The following is a 14,616-nucleotide window of genomic DNA, read 5'->3' on the forward strand; positions in this document are numbered from 1 at the left end:
AGATTTGGTCAGGGACCCAGGGCTGGGGTCAGATGGGGCTGCAGGTCGGAAGTGAGGGGAACTGGCAGAGCCCTGGGGGCAGGGCCGGCTCTAACATTTTTTGCGCCCAAAGCAAAAACAAGGAGCGCCGCCCCCCTCCGAGCGTCACGCACCCAAGGCCCCGCCCCTGAGCGTCACACAAGCCCCTCCCCCCGAGCGTCACCCCTCCCAGTCCCCACCCCGAGTGTCGCCCCGCCCAAGTCCGCGCCCCTGAGCGTCGCGTCGACCAAGTCCCGCCCCCCGAGCGTCTCGTCGACCAAGTCCCCGCCCCCCGGAGTTCACGTCGCCCAAGTCCCCACCACCCAGAGCGTCACATCGCCCAAGTCCCCGCCCCCCCAACAGGGCACCCAGCCTCCCCCCAGTGCCGCCTGGCCAAACAAAACATGAACAAACCCCGAGTGCCGCCCCCTCCCGTGCTTGGCAGGCTGGTGCCTGGAGCCGGCCCTGTCTGGGGGGAGCTCAGGGGGGGTCTCTGCTCTCTATGGGTCCCACTTCGATCCCTCCCCATCCCCTGCAGGGTCCCTGTCCCAGCTGCCCGGATTTACCCTGACGGTGCCGCAGTCGGTGTCGGTGCAGGAGGGTCTCTGCGTTCTCGTCCCCTGCACCTTCACGTACCCAGCCTCGTACGACACCGACAATCCCTCGGCCCAGCTCTATGGATACTGGTACAAGGAGCCTGCTACTGTGGGCCAGGATCCTCCCGTGGCCAACAGTGCCACCAGCCTGGGGGTGTCGCAGGAGACCCAGGGCCGGTTCCGGCTGAGGGGGGATCCAGCGCATGGTGACTGCTCCCTGCAAATCAGTGATGCCCGACGGACGGATACGGGGAGATATTTCTTTAGCTTCGAGAAAGGCCTGTTAGAACACACTTACCGCTCCAATTCCGATGGCACTGACCCTGCGCTCACGATCTCTGTGCCAGGTAAGAGCAGCCGCAGTCACCGCTTGTGAGGGTTCCCCCCACTCTGAACTCTGGGGTACAGATGTGGGGACCCGCATGAAAGACCCCTTAAGCTTATATTCTACCAGCTTAAGTTAAAAAATTTCCCAGGGCACAAATTCCTTCCCTTGTCATTGGACGCTATTGCTGCCACCACCACGTGATTTATAGAAAAATCCAGGGAAGAGTAACCTGGAATCTCAATCCCCCCAAAATATCCCTCCAAGCCCCTTCACCCCCTTTCCTGTGGAGGATGAAGAATAATGTACCAACCAATTGGTTAGCAATGTGAGCACAGACCAGACTCTTTGTCTTCAGGACACTGAAAATCAATCAGGTTCTTAAAAGAAGAATTTTATATATATAGAGAGAGAGAAATAGAATCACACCTGCAAAATCAGTGTGGAAGGTAACTTCACAGGGTAAATAAAAGATTAAAAAAACAGAGGATTCCCCTCTGGCTCAGCTTCACAGTTACAAAAACAGGAATCAAACTACGTCTGTAGTCCAGGAAAATTCACAAGCTAAAACACAAGATAACCTAGCGCCTTTCCTTGCCTACTTACAATGTCTGTGGTTTTAGATCTATTCTTCCAGGTATATTTGCAGGAGATGTTGTACCTACTCGGTCTCTCCCTCTGTCCAGAGAGGGAACAACAAAGAGAGCAACAAACAAATCCTCTCCCCACCCCCACAGATTTGAAAGTTTCCTCTTTCCTCATTGGTCCTTCTGGTAAGGTGCCAACTAGGTTATCTGAGCTGATGAATCCCTTACAGGGAAGGCGATTTAGTACAGCTGCCAAGGAGGGATTTGATGCTACTGCACACAGAGAGTTGTTACTCTTCCCTCTACATTTATGACACCGCTCAGCAGCCCCCCTGAGCCAGCCAGTCCCCGCCCTGGGGCCGGATCGGGGCCGCACCCCTAGAGGGGAAAGGCCCCGTGTCCCTGAGTGATTCTCTCCCCTCTCCCCATGTCTCAGGGCTGACAGAGGAGCCAGAGATCCAGATCTCGCCGGCGCGGGGGCTGCCAGGGACGCTGCTGGCCGGGGAGCCGGTGACTGTGACCTGCACGGCCCCTGGGCGCTGCTCCGGGCCCCCTCCCCGAGTCACCTGGACGGGGCCGTTCAGCGACACAGCCCGGGACGTCTCAGCCCAGCTGGCGAACGGCACCTGGGCCCACAGCTCCGCGCTCAGCTTCACGCCCGGCCCGGGGGACCACGGCAAAGAGCTCGTCTGCAGCGTCACCTACAGGCCACCACAGGGACCTTCCACCCGCAGAACCGTCCGGCTCCACGTCGGCTGTGAGTGACCCCCCCAGCCCCTCCACGCTGGCCCCCAGCCCCCTCTGCTGGGATCCCCCCCTGGGCTCCCCAGCCCTGCCCTCCAGCCCCTCCCCCAACTCAGCACTGTGATGGGATCCCCACCCCCCCCAGGCCCCCTCAGCCAATTCTACTCCCGGCCCTTTCACCCCACACCATGCAGCTTCTTCTCCCTTGGGATCTTCACCCCTTCCTTCCCCCTTTGGCTATGGCTCCTCCCTCCCCTCCGCACCCCCAGGTCCTTCTCTTCTGGGATCCTCTCTACCCCCGACCTGCCCTACCCCCAGAATCCTCCTGTGCTAGGATCCACCCCCACCATTCCAGTCCCCTCTTACTGGGATTCCCCCCTCACACCAGTCTCCCCTGAGATCCCCCCAGGCTGTCCCACAGTGTCTCCTCATCCCTCCCCTTCCTGCCGGGATCGGTGGATGCTCTATATGGAGCAGAGGGTTAACGGGACCCAGTCATTGTCTGGCACTAAACACGCTCCGGGTTCAGTGCCCAGAGACCTCGGCCCGCCTTGCCCCAGGGCAAACCCCCGTTAAATGGCCTGTGACTCTCGCGCTGCAGATCCAGGGCAGAGGGGAAATCAGCAGCTGCCTTTGCAAGGTGAAGGATCAAATCTGGCATCTGTTTAAGGACGGCCCTTGTTCCTGTCAGTCGGAGGCAGATTTAGAAGGAACCCGCCCCCCAGTGCCCCGCCGCCGTGTCTGAGCCCAGGCCTCAGCCTGACCCCGAACGTCTACACAGACCTCGGAGGAAACGTCCGCGGTGCAATCAGAGATCACAGCCTGAGCCCCACGAGCCCGACCCAACGGACCCAGGCTCTGAGCCTCAGCACCGCGGGTCTTTGAGGGCAGTGTGGGGCTGTTGGTCAGGAGTGAGGGGAACCGGCAGAGCTGTGGGGTGCAGCTCAGGGTTGGTCTCTGCTCTCTATTGGTCCCACTTCGATCCCTCCCCATCCCCTGCAGGCTCCCTGTCCCAGCCGCCCGGATTTACCCTGACGGTGCCTCAGTCGGTGTCAGTGCAGGAGGGTCTCTGCGTTCTCGTCCCCTGCATCTTCACGTACCCAGCCTCGTACGACACCGACAATCCCTCGGCCCAGCTCTACGGAAAGTGGTACAAGGAGCCTGCTACCATGGGCCAGGATCCTCCCGTGGCCAGCAGTGTCTCCAGCCTGAGCCTGTCGCAGGAGACCCGGGGCCGGTTCCGGCTGACGGGGGATCCAGCGCATGGCGACTGCTCCCTGCAAATCAGTGATGCCCGACGGACGGATGCAGGGAAATATTTCTTTAGCTTCGAGAAAGGACTGTTAGAACACACTTACCGCTCCAATTCCGATGGCACTGACCCTGCGCTCGTGATCTCTGTGCGAGGTAAGAGCAACTGCAGTCACCGCTTGTGAGGGTTCCCCCCACTCTGAACTCTGGGGTACAGATGTGGGGACCCGCAAGAAGGACCCCTTAAGCTTATATTCTACCAGCTTCGGTTAAAAACTTTCCCAGGGCACAAATTCCTTCCCTTGTCCTTGGACGCTATTGCTGCCACCACCACGTGATTTATAGAAAAATCCAGGGAAGGGTCACTTGGAATCTCAATCCGCCCAAAATATCCCCCCAAGCCCCTTCACCCCCTTTCCTGTGGAAGCTGGAGAATAATGTACCAACCTATTGGTTAGCAATGTGAGCGCAGACCATACTCTTTGTCTTCAGGACACTGACAATCAATCAGGTTCTTAAAAGAAGAATTTTATATATATAGAGAGAGAGAAATAGAATCACACCTGCAAAATCAGTTTGGAAGGTAACTTCACAGGGTAAATAAAAGATTAAAAAAACAGAGGATTGCCCTCTGGCTCAGCTTCACAGTTACAAAAACAGGAATCAAACTACGTCTGTAGCCCAGGAAAATTCACAAGCTAAAACACAAGATAACCTAGCGCCTTTCCTCGCCTCCTTCCAATGTCTTTGGTTTTAGATCTATTCTTCCAGGTATATTTGCAGGAGATGTTGTACCTGCTCGGTCTCTCCCTCTGTCCAGAGAGGGAACAACAAAGAGAGCAACAAACAAATCCTCTCCCCACCCCCACAGATTTGAAAGTTTCTTCTTTCCTCATTGTTCCTTCTGGTAAGGTGCCAACTAGGTTATTTGAGCTGATTAATCCCTTACAGGGAAGGCGATTTAGTACAGCTGCCAAGGAGGGATTTGATGCTACTGCACACAGAGAGTTGTTACTCTTCCCTCAGTATTTATAACACCGCTCATCAGCCCCCCTGAGCCAGCCAGTCCCCGCCCTGGGGCCAGATTGGGGCCGCGCCCCTAGAGGGGAAAGGCCCCGTGTCCCTGAGTGATTCTCTCCCCTCTCCCCGTGTCTCAGGGCTGACGGAGGAGCCAGAGATCCAGATCTCTCCGGCGCGGGGGCTGCCAGGGACGCTGCTGGCCGGGGAGCCGGTGACTGTGACCTGCACAGCCCCTGGGCGCTGCTCCGGGCCCCCTCCCCGAGTCACCTGGACGGGGCCGTTCAGCGACACATCCCGGAACGTCTCAGCCCAGCTGGCGAACGGCACCTGGGCCCACAGCTCCGCGCTCAGCTTCACGCCCGGCCCGGGGGACCACGGCAAAGAGCTCATCTGCAGCGTCACCTACAGGCCACCACGGGGACCTTCCACCAACAGAACCGTCCGGCTCCACGTCGGCTGTGAGTGACCCCCCCTGCCCCTCTATGCCGCCCCCAGCCCCCTCTGCTGGGATCCCCCCTGGGCTCCCAGCCCTGTCCTCCAGCCCCTCCCCCAACTCAGCCCTGTGCTGGGATCCGCCCCCCCCCCAGGCCCCCTCAGCCAATTCTACTCCGGGCCCCTTCACCCCACACCATGCAGCTCCTTCTCCCTTGGGATATTCACCCCTTCCTGCCCCCCTTGGCTATGGCTCCCCCACTTCCCTCCGCACCCCCAGGTCCTTCTCTTCTGGGATCCTCTCTACCCCCAACCTGCCCTGCCCCCAGAATCCTCCTGTGCTTGTGTCCACCCCCACCATTCCAGTCCCCTCTTACTGGGATTCCCCCCTCACACCAGTCTCCCCTGAGATCCCCCCAGGCTGTCCCACAGTGTCTCCTCATCCCTCCCCTTCCTGCCGGGATTGGTGGATGCTCTATATGGAGCAGAGGGTTAACGGGACCCAGTCATTGTCTGGCACTAAACACGCTCCGGGTTCAGTGCCCAGAGACCTCGGCCCGCCTTGCCCCAGGGCAAACCCCCGTTAAATGGCCTGTGACTCTCGCGCTGCAGATCCAGGGCAGAGGGGAAATCAGCAGCTGCCTTTGCAAGGTGAAGGATCAAATCTGGCATCTGTTTAAGGACGGCCCTTGTTCCTGTCAGTCGGAGGCAGATTTAGAAGGAACCCGCCCCCCAGTGCCCCGCCGCCGTGTCTGAGCCCAGGCCCCAGCCTGACCCCGAACGTCTACACAGACCTCAGAGGAAACGTCCGCGGTGCAATCAGAGATCACAGCCTGAGCCCCACGAGCCCGACACAAAGCACCCAGGCTCTGAGCCTCGGCACCGCGGGTCTTTGAGGGCAGTGTGGGGCTGTTGGTCGGGAGTAAGGGGAACCGGCAGAGCTGCGGGGTGCAGCTCAGGGTTGGTCTCTGCTCTCTATGGGTCCCACTTTGATGCTTCTCTGTCCCCTGCAGGGTCCCTGTCCCAGCCACCTGGATTTACCCTGACGGTGCCTCAGCAGGTGTCGGTGCAGGAGGGTCTATGCATTGTCGTCCCCTGCACCTTCACGTACCCAGCCTCCTACGACACCGACAATCCCTCGGCCCAGCTCTATGGAAACTGGTACAAGGAGCCTGCTACTGTGGGCCAGGATCCTCCCGTGGCCAGCAGTGTCTCCAGCCTGAGGGTGTCGCAGGAGATCCAGGGCCGGTTCCGGCTGGTGGGGGATCCAGCGCACAGCGACTGCTCCCTGCAAATCAGTGATGCCCGACGGACGGATGCAGGGAAATATTTCTTTAGCATCGAGAAAGGCCTGTTAGAACACACTTACCGCTCCAATTCTTTTGGCACTGATCCTGCGCTCGTGATCTCCGTGCCAGGTAAGAGCAGCCGCAGTCACCGCTTGTGAGTGTTCCCCCCAACTCTGAACTCTGGGGTACAGATGTGGGGACCTCCATGAAAGACTCCTTAAGCTTATAGTCTACCAGCTGAGGTTAAAAACTTTCCAAGGGCACAAATTCCTTCCCTTATCCTTGGATGCTATTGCTGCCACCACTGAGTGATATATAGAAAAATCCAGGGAAGGGTCACTTGGAATCCCAGTCCCCCCAAAATATCCCCCCAAACCCCTTCACCACCTTTCCTGTGGAGGCTGGAGAATAATGTACCAACCAATTGGTTAGCAATGTGAGCACAGACCAGACTCTTTTTCTTCAGGACACTGACAATCAATCAGGTTCTTAAAAGAAGAATTTTATATATATAGAGAGAGAGAAATAGAATCACACCTGCAAAATCAGTTTGGAAGGTAACTTCACAGGGTAAATAAATGATTTAAAACCCAGAGGATTCCCCTCTGGCTCAGCTTCCCAGTTACAAAAACAGGAATCAAACTACATCTGTAGCCTAGGAAAATTCACAAGCTAAAACACAAGATAACCTAGCGCCTTTCCTCGCCTCCTTCCAATGTCTGTGGATTTAGATCTATTCTTCCAGGTATACTTCCAGGAGATGTTGTACGTGCTTGGTCTCTTCTCTCCATCCAGAGAGGGAACAACAAAGAGAGCAACAAACAAATCCTCTCCCCACCCCCACAGATTTGAAAGTTTCTTCTTTCCTCATTGTTCCTTCTGTTAAGGTGCCAACTAGGTTACCTGAGCTGATTAATCCCTTACAGGGAAGGCGATTTAGTGCAGCTGCCAACGAGGGATTTGATGCTACTGAACACAGAGACTTGTTACTCTTCCCTCTATATTTATGGCACCGCTCAGCAGCCCCCCCTGAGCCAGCCAGTCCCCGCCCTGGGGCTGGATATGGGCTGTGCCCCTAAAGAGGAAAGGCCCCGTGTCCCTGAGTGATTCTCTCCCCTCTCCCCGTGTCTCAGAGCTGACGGAGGAGCCAGAGATCCAGATCTCACCAGCGCGGGGGCTGCCAGGGACGCTGCTGGCCGGGAAGCCGGTGACTGTGACCTGCACGGCCCCTGGGCGCTGCTCCGGGCCCCCTCCCCGAGTCACCTGGATGGGGCCGTTCAGCGACACAGCCTGGAACATCTCAGCCCAGCTGGCGAACGGCACCTGGGCCCACAGCTCCGCGCTCAGCTTCACGCCCGGCCTGGGGGACCACGGCAAAGAGCTCGTCTGCAGCGTCACCTACAGGCCACCACAGGGACCTTCCACCCACAGAACAGTCCGGCTCCACGTCGGCTGTGAGTGACCCCCCCCAGCCCCTCCACACCGGCCCTCAGCCCCCTCTTGGATCCCCCCCCTGGGCTCCCCAGCCCTGCCCTCCAGCCCCTCCCCCAACTCAGCCCTATGCTGGGATCCCCCCCCCCAGGCACCCTCAGCCAATTCTACTCCAGGCCCCTTCACCCCACACCGTGCAGCCCCTTCTCCCTTGTGATCTTCACCCCTTCCTGCCCCCCTTGGCTATGGCTCCCCCCTCCCATCCACACCCCCAGTTCCTTCTCTTCTGGGATCCTCCCTACCCCGGACCTGCCCTGCACCCAGAAGCCTGCTCTGCTGGGATCCACCCCCCCATTCCAATTACCCCTTGTCGGTGTTGGTGTCATTAGGCATGACTCTAGGTAACTCAGGAGGGTGGAAAACCACAGTGCCAATGAAGCCTTTTTGTAGTAGGCCTGAATGAACTAAAGTCACTCCATGTCTGACCAAATCGCTTCCATGTTGATGTTTGAACTTTAATTGACCTAACAGGCCGGCAACAAAGAATGGTTATCACTTACAACACCTGCACCAAAAGGTAATAACAAGGTCTGCTATAATGAGCGTGCCTGCTCAAAGAGGGAGTAAAACAAGATAACAGTTCACAGAAGAGTTACTAACGAGCTAAAGTGGTTTTTGCCAAGTATGACTTAACTGCTTAATGTAATTGCCATTGCAAAGTGTATTTGCTACATGGGAATAGACGGGAGGGGCAAGAAGGCAGGGTAAAGGGGAATGAGTAGTGTGGGGGGTGATGGGAAGGCTTAGCTGAAATCATGTATAAAGAGGGGAAAACTGCTTGTATGTGTGTGCAGGATTTGAGATTGCTATGTCTCCCTTGCACCTTATTTGGGCTCAAATAAACCTGGTTTGCTTCTCCACCCTGGTGTGTTAATTAGTGCGGCGCACACCGGGCAACGAACCCCTGTTGCTGTCCTTGGGCCTCTGTGCCGGCAACATCGGGATTTTCCCTCACACCAGCCACCCCAGTCTCCCCTGAGATCCCCCCAGGCTGTCCCCCCGCGTCTCCTTGACCTCATCCCTCCCCTTCCTGCTGGGATCGGTGGATGCGCTATATGGGGCAGAGGGTTAACGGGACCCAGTCACTATCCGGCACTAAACACGCTGCAGGGTCGGTGCCCAGAGACCTCGGCCCGCCCTGCCCCAGGGGAAACCCCCGTTCAATGGCCTGTGACCCTCGCGCTGCAGATCCAGGGCAGAGGGGAAATCAGCCACCGCCTTTGCGAGGTGAAGGATCAAATCTGGCATCTGTGTAAGGACGGCCCTTGTTCCCGTCAGCCGGAGGGAGATATAGAAGGAACCCGGCCTCCAGTCCCCCACCCCCGTGTCTGAGCCCAGGCCCCAGCCCAACCCCGAACGTCTACACAGACCTCGGAGGAAACGTCCGCGCTGCAATCAGAGACCCGCAGCCCGAGCCCCATGAGCCCGACCCAACGGACCCAGGCTCTGAGCCTCGGCACCACAGAGCTTTGAGGGCAGCGTGGACGGAACCTGCCAGGCCTGGCCTGCCGGTACCAGCGTCCGGCTGTTCTGGGTGTCGCTTTTAGCCGCCTCACTGGGCGCAGCTGGGCTGCAAAATACCCAGGCCTGGCCGGCTAAGCCAGAGGATGAAAGGAGAGGGCTGGAGAAGGATGAACTGAGTGGGGAAGGCAAAGGACCCATGGCAGAGGTGTCTGATGTCCCTGGTGGTGGCTGGGTCTGGGGTGGGGATGGGAGTGGGGTTATTTAGACCCCCAGCTCTGGCCCACCCTGAGGAGGACACGTTTGAGAAGCCAGACACTGAACGTCTTGGCACTTGGCAGACAGTGGGGCTGTGGATGCTCGCTCAGGTACCCCGGAGCAGCCCGGCCCCTCGTTAGTGACTCTGCCAATAAGGCCCAACTTTGACCAACCAGTTTTGGTCCCTTGGGTTTCCATTTTCCACAGTTCTGGTTCCCTGGCGTGGCCCTAACCCGGCCCCTGGGTTCCGTCGGGCGCCTCTTGGGTGGGGCTCAGTCGGGTCTGTCATTTCCCTTCCCCACCCATGGGTCTTGTGTCACCTCAGGGACTTTCCCGTCCCCCAGCTGAGCTCACAGCGAGGGGCCATGTCTAGGGTCTGTGATAACTAGCGACACCCCCCCCCGGTGCTGTGCAGCTCCCCTGATCCCCCATGTCTGGTTTGTGTTACAGACCCGCCCTGGCCCCCCAACATCACCGGGACCTTGACCAGGAACGGACGCCCCGGTGAGAGGCCGCGCTGCGAGCCCCTGGAATCAGCGAGCACCTCCTAGTCACGCTCTGCCCATGCTCAGGGCCAGGCCCCAGGCTCAGCCAGGCCAGGCTGGTCCGTGACCGGAGGGGAGAGCCCGAGGACTGTGGGGAGGGTGGTGGGGGAGCAGGCCCAGTTCCCTCTGCCTCCAGATCCTGGGGGTACTGGTCAGTGGGGATGAGATCAGTCATGGACCAGTCTCTGAGACAGAGACCGGCTGCCATGGAGAGTCTCCAGGATTGTGCTCCGACCCCAGAGATGCTACATCTTCACACTGGGCGAGGAATCCTCATGTAAACAGCCCCCATTTCCCACCTCAGAGGTGGCTGAATCTCGGTTCCTTGGCACAGGATCCCTGGGGGTGACAAAACCTGCCTGTTCCTCTCCTCCAGTGCTGGCCCCATTCGGAGCTGAGTGCAACATTGTGTCTCTGGAGACCCGGGAGGGCGACTCCCTGAGTCTGGGCTGGGAGCAGAGCCGAGGCCAAGGGGCATGAGTTCCGGCTGCTCGTCGAGTCTGAGTGAGGTTAACCCACAGGACTCCCTGCCTGCGAGTGTGTGTGGGGTTAACCCAGAGGACTCCCTGCCCCTGGTTTTCTCTCTCTGACTCCTGTCGCTTTGTCTCCTGCTCTTCCCAGACAGCCCCCGGCCGGGGACCGGGCTGAACTCGTCCTGCCAGCACCAGGGGCCCAGCGTCAGCTGCAGCTGCTCCCTGCGCTCCCACCCCCCACCCCAGCTCCAGTGGCAAGTGGACGGGGAGCCCCTGGCTGGGAACGGCTCACGAGGGGGCCCTGCAGGTCAGCTCCTGGGTCCAGGGGGACGAGGCCGTCAGCACCCTGAGCTGGATGGGGAGCGCTGATGGAGGCCATCAGATCTTTTGCCTCGGTTCCAACCCCCACGGGTTCTATATTTTATCGCTGAGCCCACCGGAAACAGGTGAGAGTCCTTCCCCTCTAGGGGGCGCCAGCTCTGACTTGGTCCGAGGGTGAGGGATTGGCTTCTTCTGGGGGCAGGGAATGGGGTACAGGCTTTTCCCCTCTAGGAGGCGCTGGTTCTGACCCAGCCCCAGAGTAGGGACTGACTGTCTCAGGGGGCTGGGAATTTCCCCTCTAGGGGGCGCTGGCTTGTATCCGGCCCCAGGGTGGGGGTTGGCTGGCTCGGGGCAGGGCTTGCAGGGATCTGTCCCTGACTCTCGGCTTGTTCTGGCTCCCACAGGTGGCCTCACTCGGGCATTTATCGAAATCAGCTGCAAACTCGTCTTCATGGCGACTGGATTCTTCCTGGCCTATTACCTCACCCTGCTCTATTACAGACGGTAACTCAGCTACCGACCCACCTACCGACCTACCCCCCTACCCATATACCTACCCACCTATGTACCCACCTAGCTACCAACCCACTGACCCACCCATCTACTGCCCTTACCACTCCACCTACCTACCTACGAACTTACCATCCCACCCCCCTACATACCCACCTTCCTACCTATGTAATTACTGACCCACCCAGCTTCCTACTACCCCACCTAGCTACCAATGCACTGACCCAACCACCCACTGACCTATCCACCTACGCACCCACCTACCTCCTATCTATCTATGCACTTACCCAGCTGTCAGCTTTCCCTCCCCACTCTGAACTCTGGGGTACAGATGTAGGGACCCACGTGAAAGACCCCCTATGCTTATATTCCACCAGCTTAGGTTAAAAACTTCCCCGAGTCACAAATTCCTTTCCTTGTCCTTGGACGGTATTGCTGCCACCACCAAGTGATTTAAACAAACATTCAGGGAGGCGTCACTTGGAGCCCTATCCCCCCATCCCCAAATATCCCCCCAAGCCTCTTCACCTGCTTTCCTGGGGAGGCTTGAGAATAATGTACCAACCAATAGATTAAACCAATGAGCACAGACCAAATCCCTGGTTTTTAAGGACATTGAAAATCAATTAGGTTCTTAAAAGAAGAATTGTATTCTCAAGAAAAAAAGTAAAAGAAGCACCTCTGTAAAATCAGGATGGAAGATAACTTTAAAGGGTAAATAAAAAGATTCAAAACACAGAGGATTCCGCTCTGACTCTGCATTCCAGTTACAAAACAGGAATAGAATTACTTCTTAGCATTGGGAAAATTCACAAGCTAAAACAAAAGACAATCTAATGCATTTCCTTGCTATTTTTGTAATTTTAGATGCTTATTCCAGGTCGGGCTTTAGGAGAGTTTATTTTTCTGCCTGGTCCCTCTCTCTGCCCCGAGAGAGAAGAACAGAAAAAGCACAAACAAAACCTCCTACCTTCCCAGTTTTGAAAGTATCTTCTTTTCCTGTTGGTCCTTCTGGTCAGGTGCCAACTAGGTTAATTGAACTGATTAACCCCTAACAGGTAAGTGATTCTGTACCTCTGGCCAGGAGGGATTTATGTTACTGCATACATAAGGTTATTACCATTCCCTTTATATTTATGACATCAACTAACTAACTACTTACCCACCCACCTATGTACCCACCTATCACCAGGCCTAGCTACCTACTCACCGACCCACCCATCAATCTATCTATCTCTCTGTCTCGAGTGTCAGCCACTTACATATCCCAGAATCTCTCTCTGTCTCTCTCTCTCTCTCAGGATGTTAAGTCCTTGGGGCAGCCGGTGTAGGAAACAATCACTTGAGGCCAGAGAGCAGACAGCTAACCAAAACCTCCATTTTATTTACAGAACAGAGAGCTCACTCAGCCGAGCTATCCCTTAATAGTCTAACTCAGTTGCCATAGTAACAAAACCCATGACAACCAAATACACAACATATTCCTCCCCCCTTAATAAGAACATCCCCTAAATAAAACACACACTAAACTAGAGAAGGAGGGTAGACTGCCTCCATTCCCGGCTAAACCCTGGAGATTATTTTGCCCCATAACCGTGGGTTCGCCCTAACTAAAGATCCAGCCAATGAGGAGGCCTTCTGTCTCTAGGTGGATTACGGTGAACTTCTGGTGTTGTTGCACCCGAAAGTACTAGGGGCTCAGGGTCCGCAGCACGAATAGGTGAGGAGGTGGTATCAGCTCGTGCTGGGCAAAGGGGTATCTCAGCTGCCGGCAGTAATGGAGGAGAACAGTCAGGAACAGGTGACTCATGATTCGGTGTCTCACCAGGAGGGGTGAAGTCAGACCCCTCAACTGCAGATGGGTCCTGAAGACTGGCATGACCTGGCAACAGCTGATCTACATGTCGCCACCAGGTAAGATTCTCTGCAGTCCGGACTGTATAGGAAACAGGTCCTGTTTGAGTGATGACTGTGGCCGGGACCCATTTAGCTCTGGAAGTATAATTCCGAGCCAAAACTGGCTGTCCTGGGCTAAAGGTTCGGTCTTTTGCTCTGGGTGCCCGTCTGATGACTTGATATTGCTGCTGATGTTGCACAGTTTGTCTGGGTTCAGAAGGTTTCAGCAGATCAAAGCAAGTGCGCAGCTGTCGTCCCATCATTAGAAAGGCTGGGGAAGCCTGGGTCGTAGCATGAGGTGTGTTTCTATAGGAAAGTAAGAAGGTATCCAGACGCTTTTGAATGGAGTGTTGTCCCTTTGCTGATTTCAAAGCGTTTTTCATTGTCTGCACAAATCTTTCAGCTAATCCGTTGGTGGACGGATGATATGGTGCTGATGTGATGTGGTGTATCCCATTTGCCTTCATAAAATTTTGAAACTCCTGAGAGACGAACTGCGGTCCGCTGTCGCTCACAAGTTGTTCTGGCAGACCAAAACGACTAAAGAGTCCTCATAGTTTTTGGATAGTACTCTCTGCAGTAGTGGACTGCATTATAGAGACTTCTGGCCATTTAGAATGGGCATCTACTGCCACCAAGAACATGCTTCCTTCAAGGGGGCCAGCAAAGTCAACGTGAATACGTTGCCACGGGTTTTCAGGCCAGTCCCATGGGTGTAGGGGTGCCCACTGGGGTGCATTTCTTACACTCTGACATGACATACAAGCTTTTGCCTTCTCTTCAATAGCACTGTCCAATCTAGGCCACCAAAAATAGCTTCGTGCAATTTCCTTCATGCGCACTATTCCACAGTGACCGGAATGTAGCTGTTCTAACATCTGTGATCTCAGGGGTGGTGGAATAATGACACGCCTCCCCCACAACAAACAACCATATTGGACCGATAACTCCGTCCGCCTGGACATGTAGGGAACAAGGTCGGGTGAGACCAGAGAGGTTTGTCGAGATTTTCCATGCATCACCAGGTCCATAACTTGGGATAATACTGGGTCAACGCGGGTTGCCTTCTTTATCTGAGTAGCAGTGATGGGTGTATTCTCTACCTGTTCAAAGTAGAAGATTTCCTTTTGGGCACTATCTTGGTGTTTGACCGGCAAAGGCAACCTTGAGAGGCCATCTGCATTGCCGTGCAGAGTGGATTTCCGATATTTGATTTCATATGTGTGTGCAGAAATTATCAATGCCCAACGTTGCATACGATTAGCAGCTAATGGGGGAATGCCTGTGTAGGGTCCAAAAATTGATGTCAGAGGTCGATGGTCTGTAAGAAGAGTAAACTTTCGCCCAAACAGGTACTGATGAAACTTCCTAATTCCAAAAACAATTCCTAATGGCTCAC

General features: G+C 56.1%; 2 protein-coding genes across 3 annotated transcripts in view; both read left to right on the forward strand.

The window, feature by feature from the left end:
* LOC123351530 (myeloid cell surface antigen CD33-like) overlaps window positions 1-14,616 on the forward strand; it is a 146,453-nt gene that overhangs the window by 101,725 nt on the left and 30,112 nt on the right. The gene's annotated exons all lie outside the window — the stretch shown is intronic.
* LOC123351528 (sialic acid-binding Ig-like lectin 13) overlaps window positions 1-14,616 on the forward strand; it is a 52,352-nt gene that overhangs the window by 34,682 nt on the left and 3,054 nt on the right. The window contains exons 3-11 of one of the 2 annotated variants that reach the window (XM_044990915.1): window positions 557-961; window positions 1,963-2,283; window positions 3,273-3,677; window positions 4,679-4,999; window positions 5,987-6,391; window positions 7,396-7,716; window positions 9,923-9,976; window positions 10,639-10,936; window positions 11,216-11,315. In XM_044990915.1, coding sequence (XP_044846850.1) covers window positions 557-961; window positions 1,963-2,283; window positions 3,273-3,677; window positions 4,679-4,999; window positions 5,987-6,391; window positions 7,396-7,716; window positions 9,923-9,976; window positions 10,639-10,859 — 2,453 coding nt within the window. In that variant the 3' untranslated portion in view covers window positions 10,860-10,936; window positions 11,216-11,315. The remainder of the gene's footprint in view (window positions 1-556; window positions 962-1,962; window positions 2,284-3,272; window positions 3,678-4,678; window positions 5,000-5,986; window positions 6,392-7,395; window positions 7,717-9,922; window positions 9,977-10,638; window positions 10,937-11,215; window positions 11,316-14,616) is intronic. The other variant, XM_044990916.1, reaches the window with a different exon arrangement.

This window comes from Mauremys mutica, chromosome 17 (assembly GCF_020497125.1).
Source record: "Mauremys mutica isolate MM-2020 ecotype Southern chromosome 17, ASM2049712v1, whole genome shotgun sequence".
NCBI classification, from domain to species: domain Eukaryota; kingdom Metazoa; phylum Chordata; order Testudines; family Geoemydidae; genus Mauremys; species Mauremys mutica.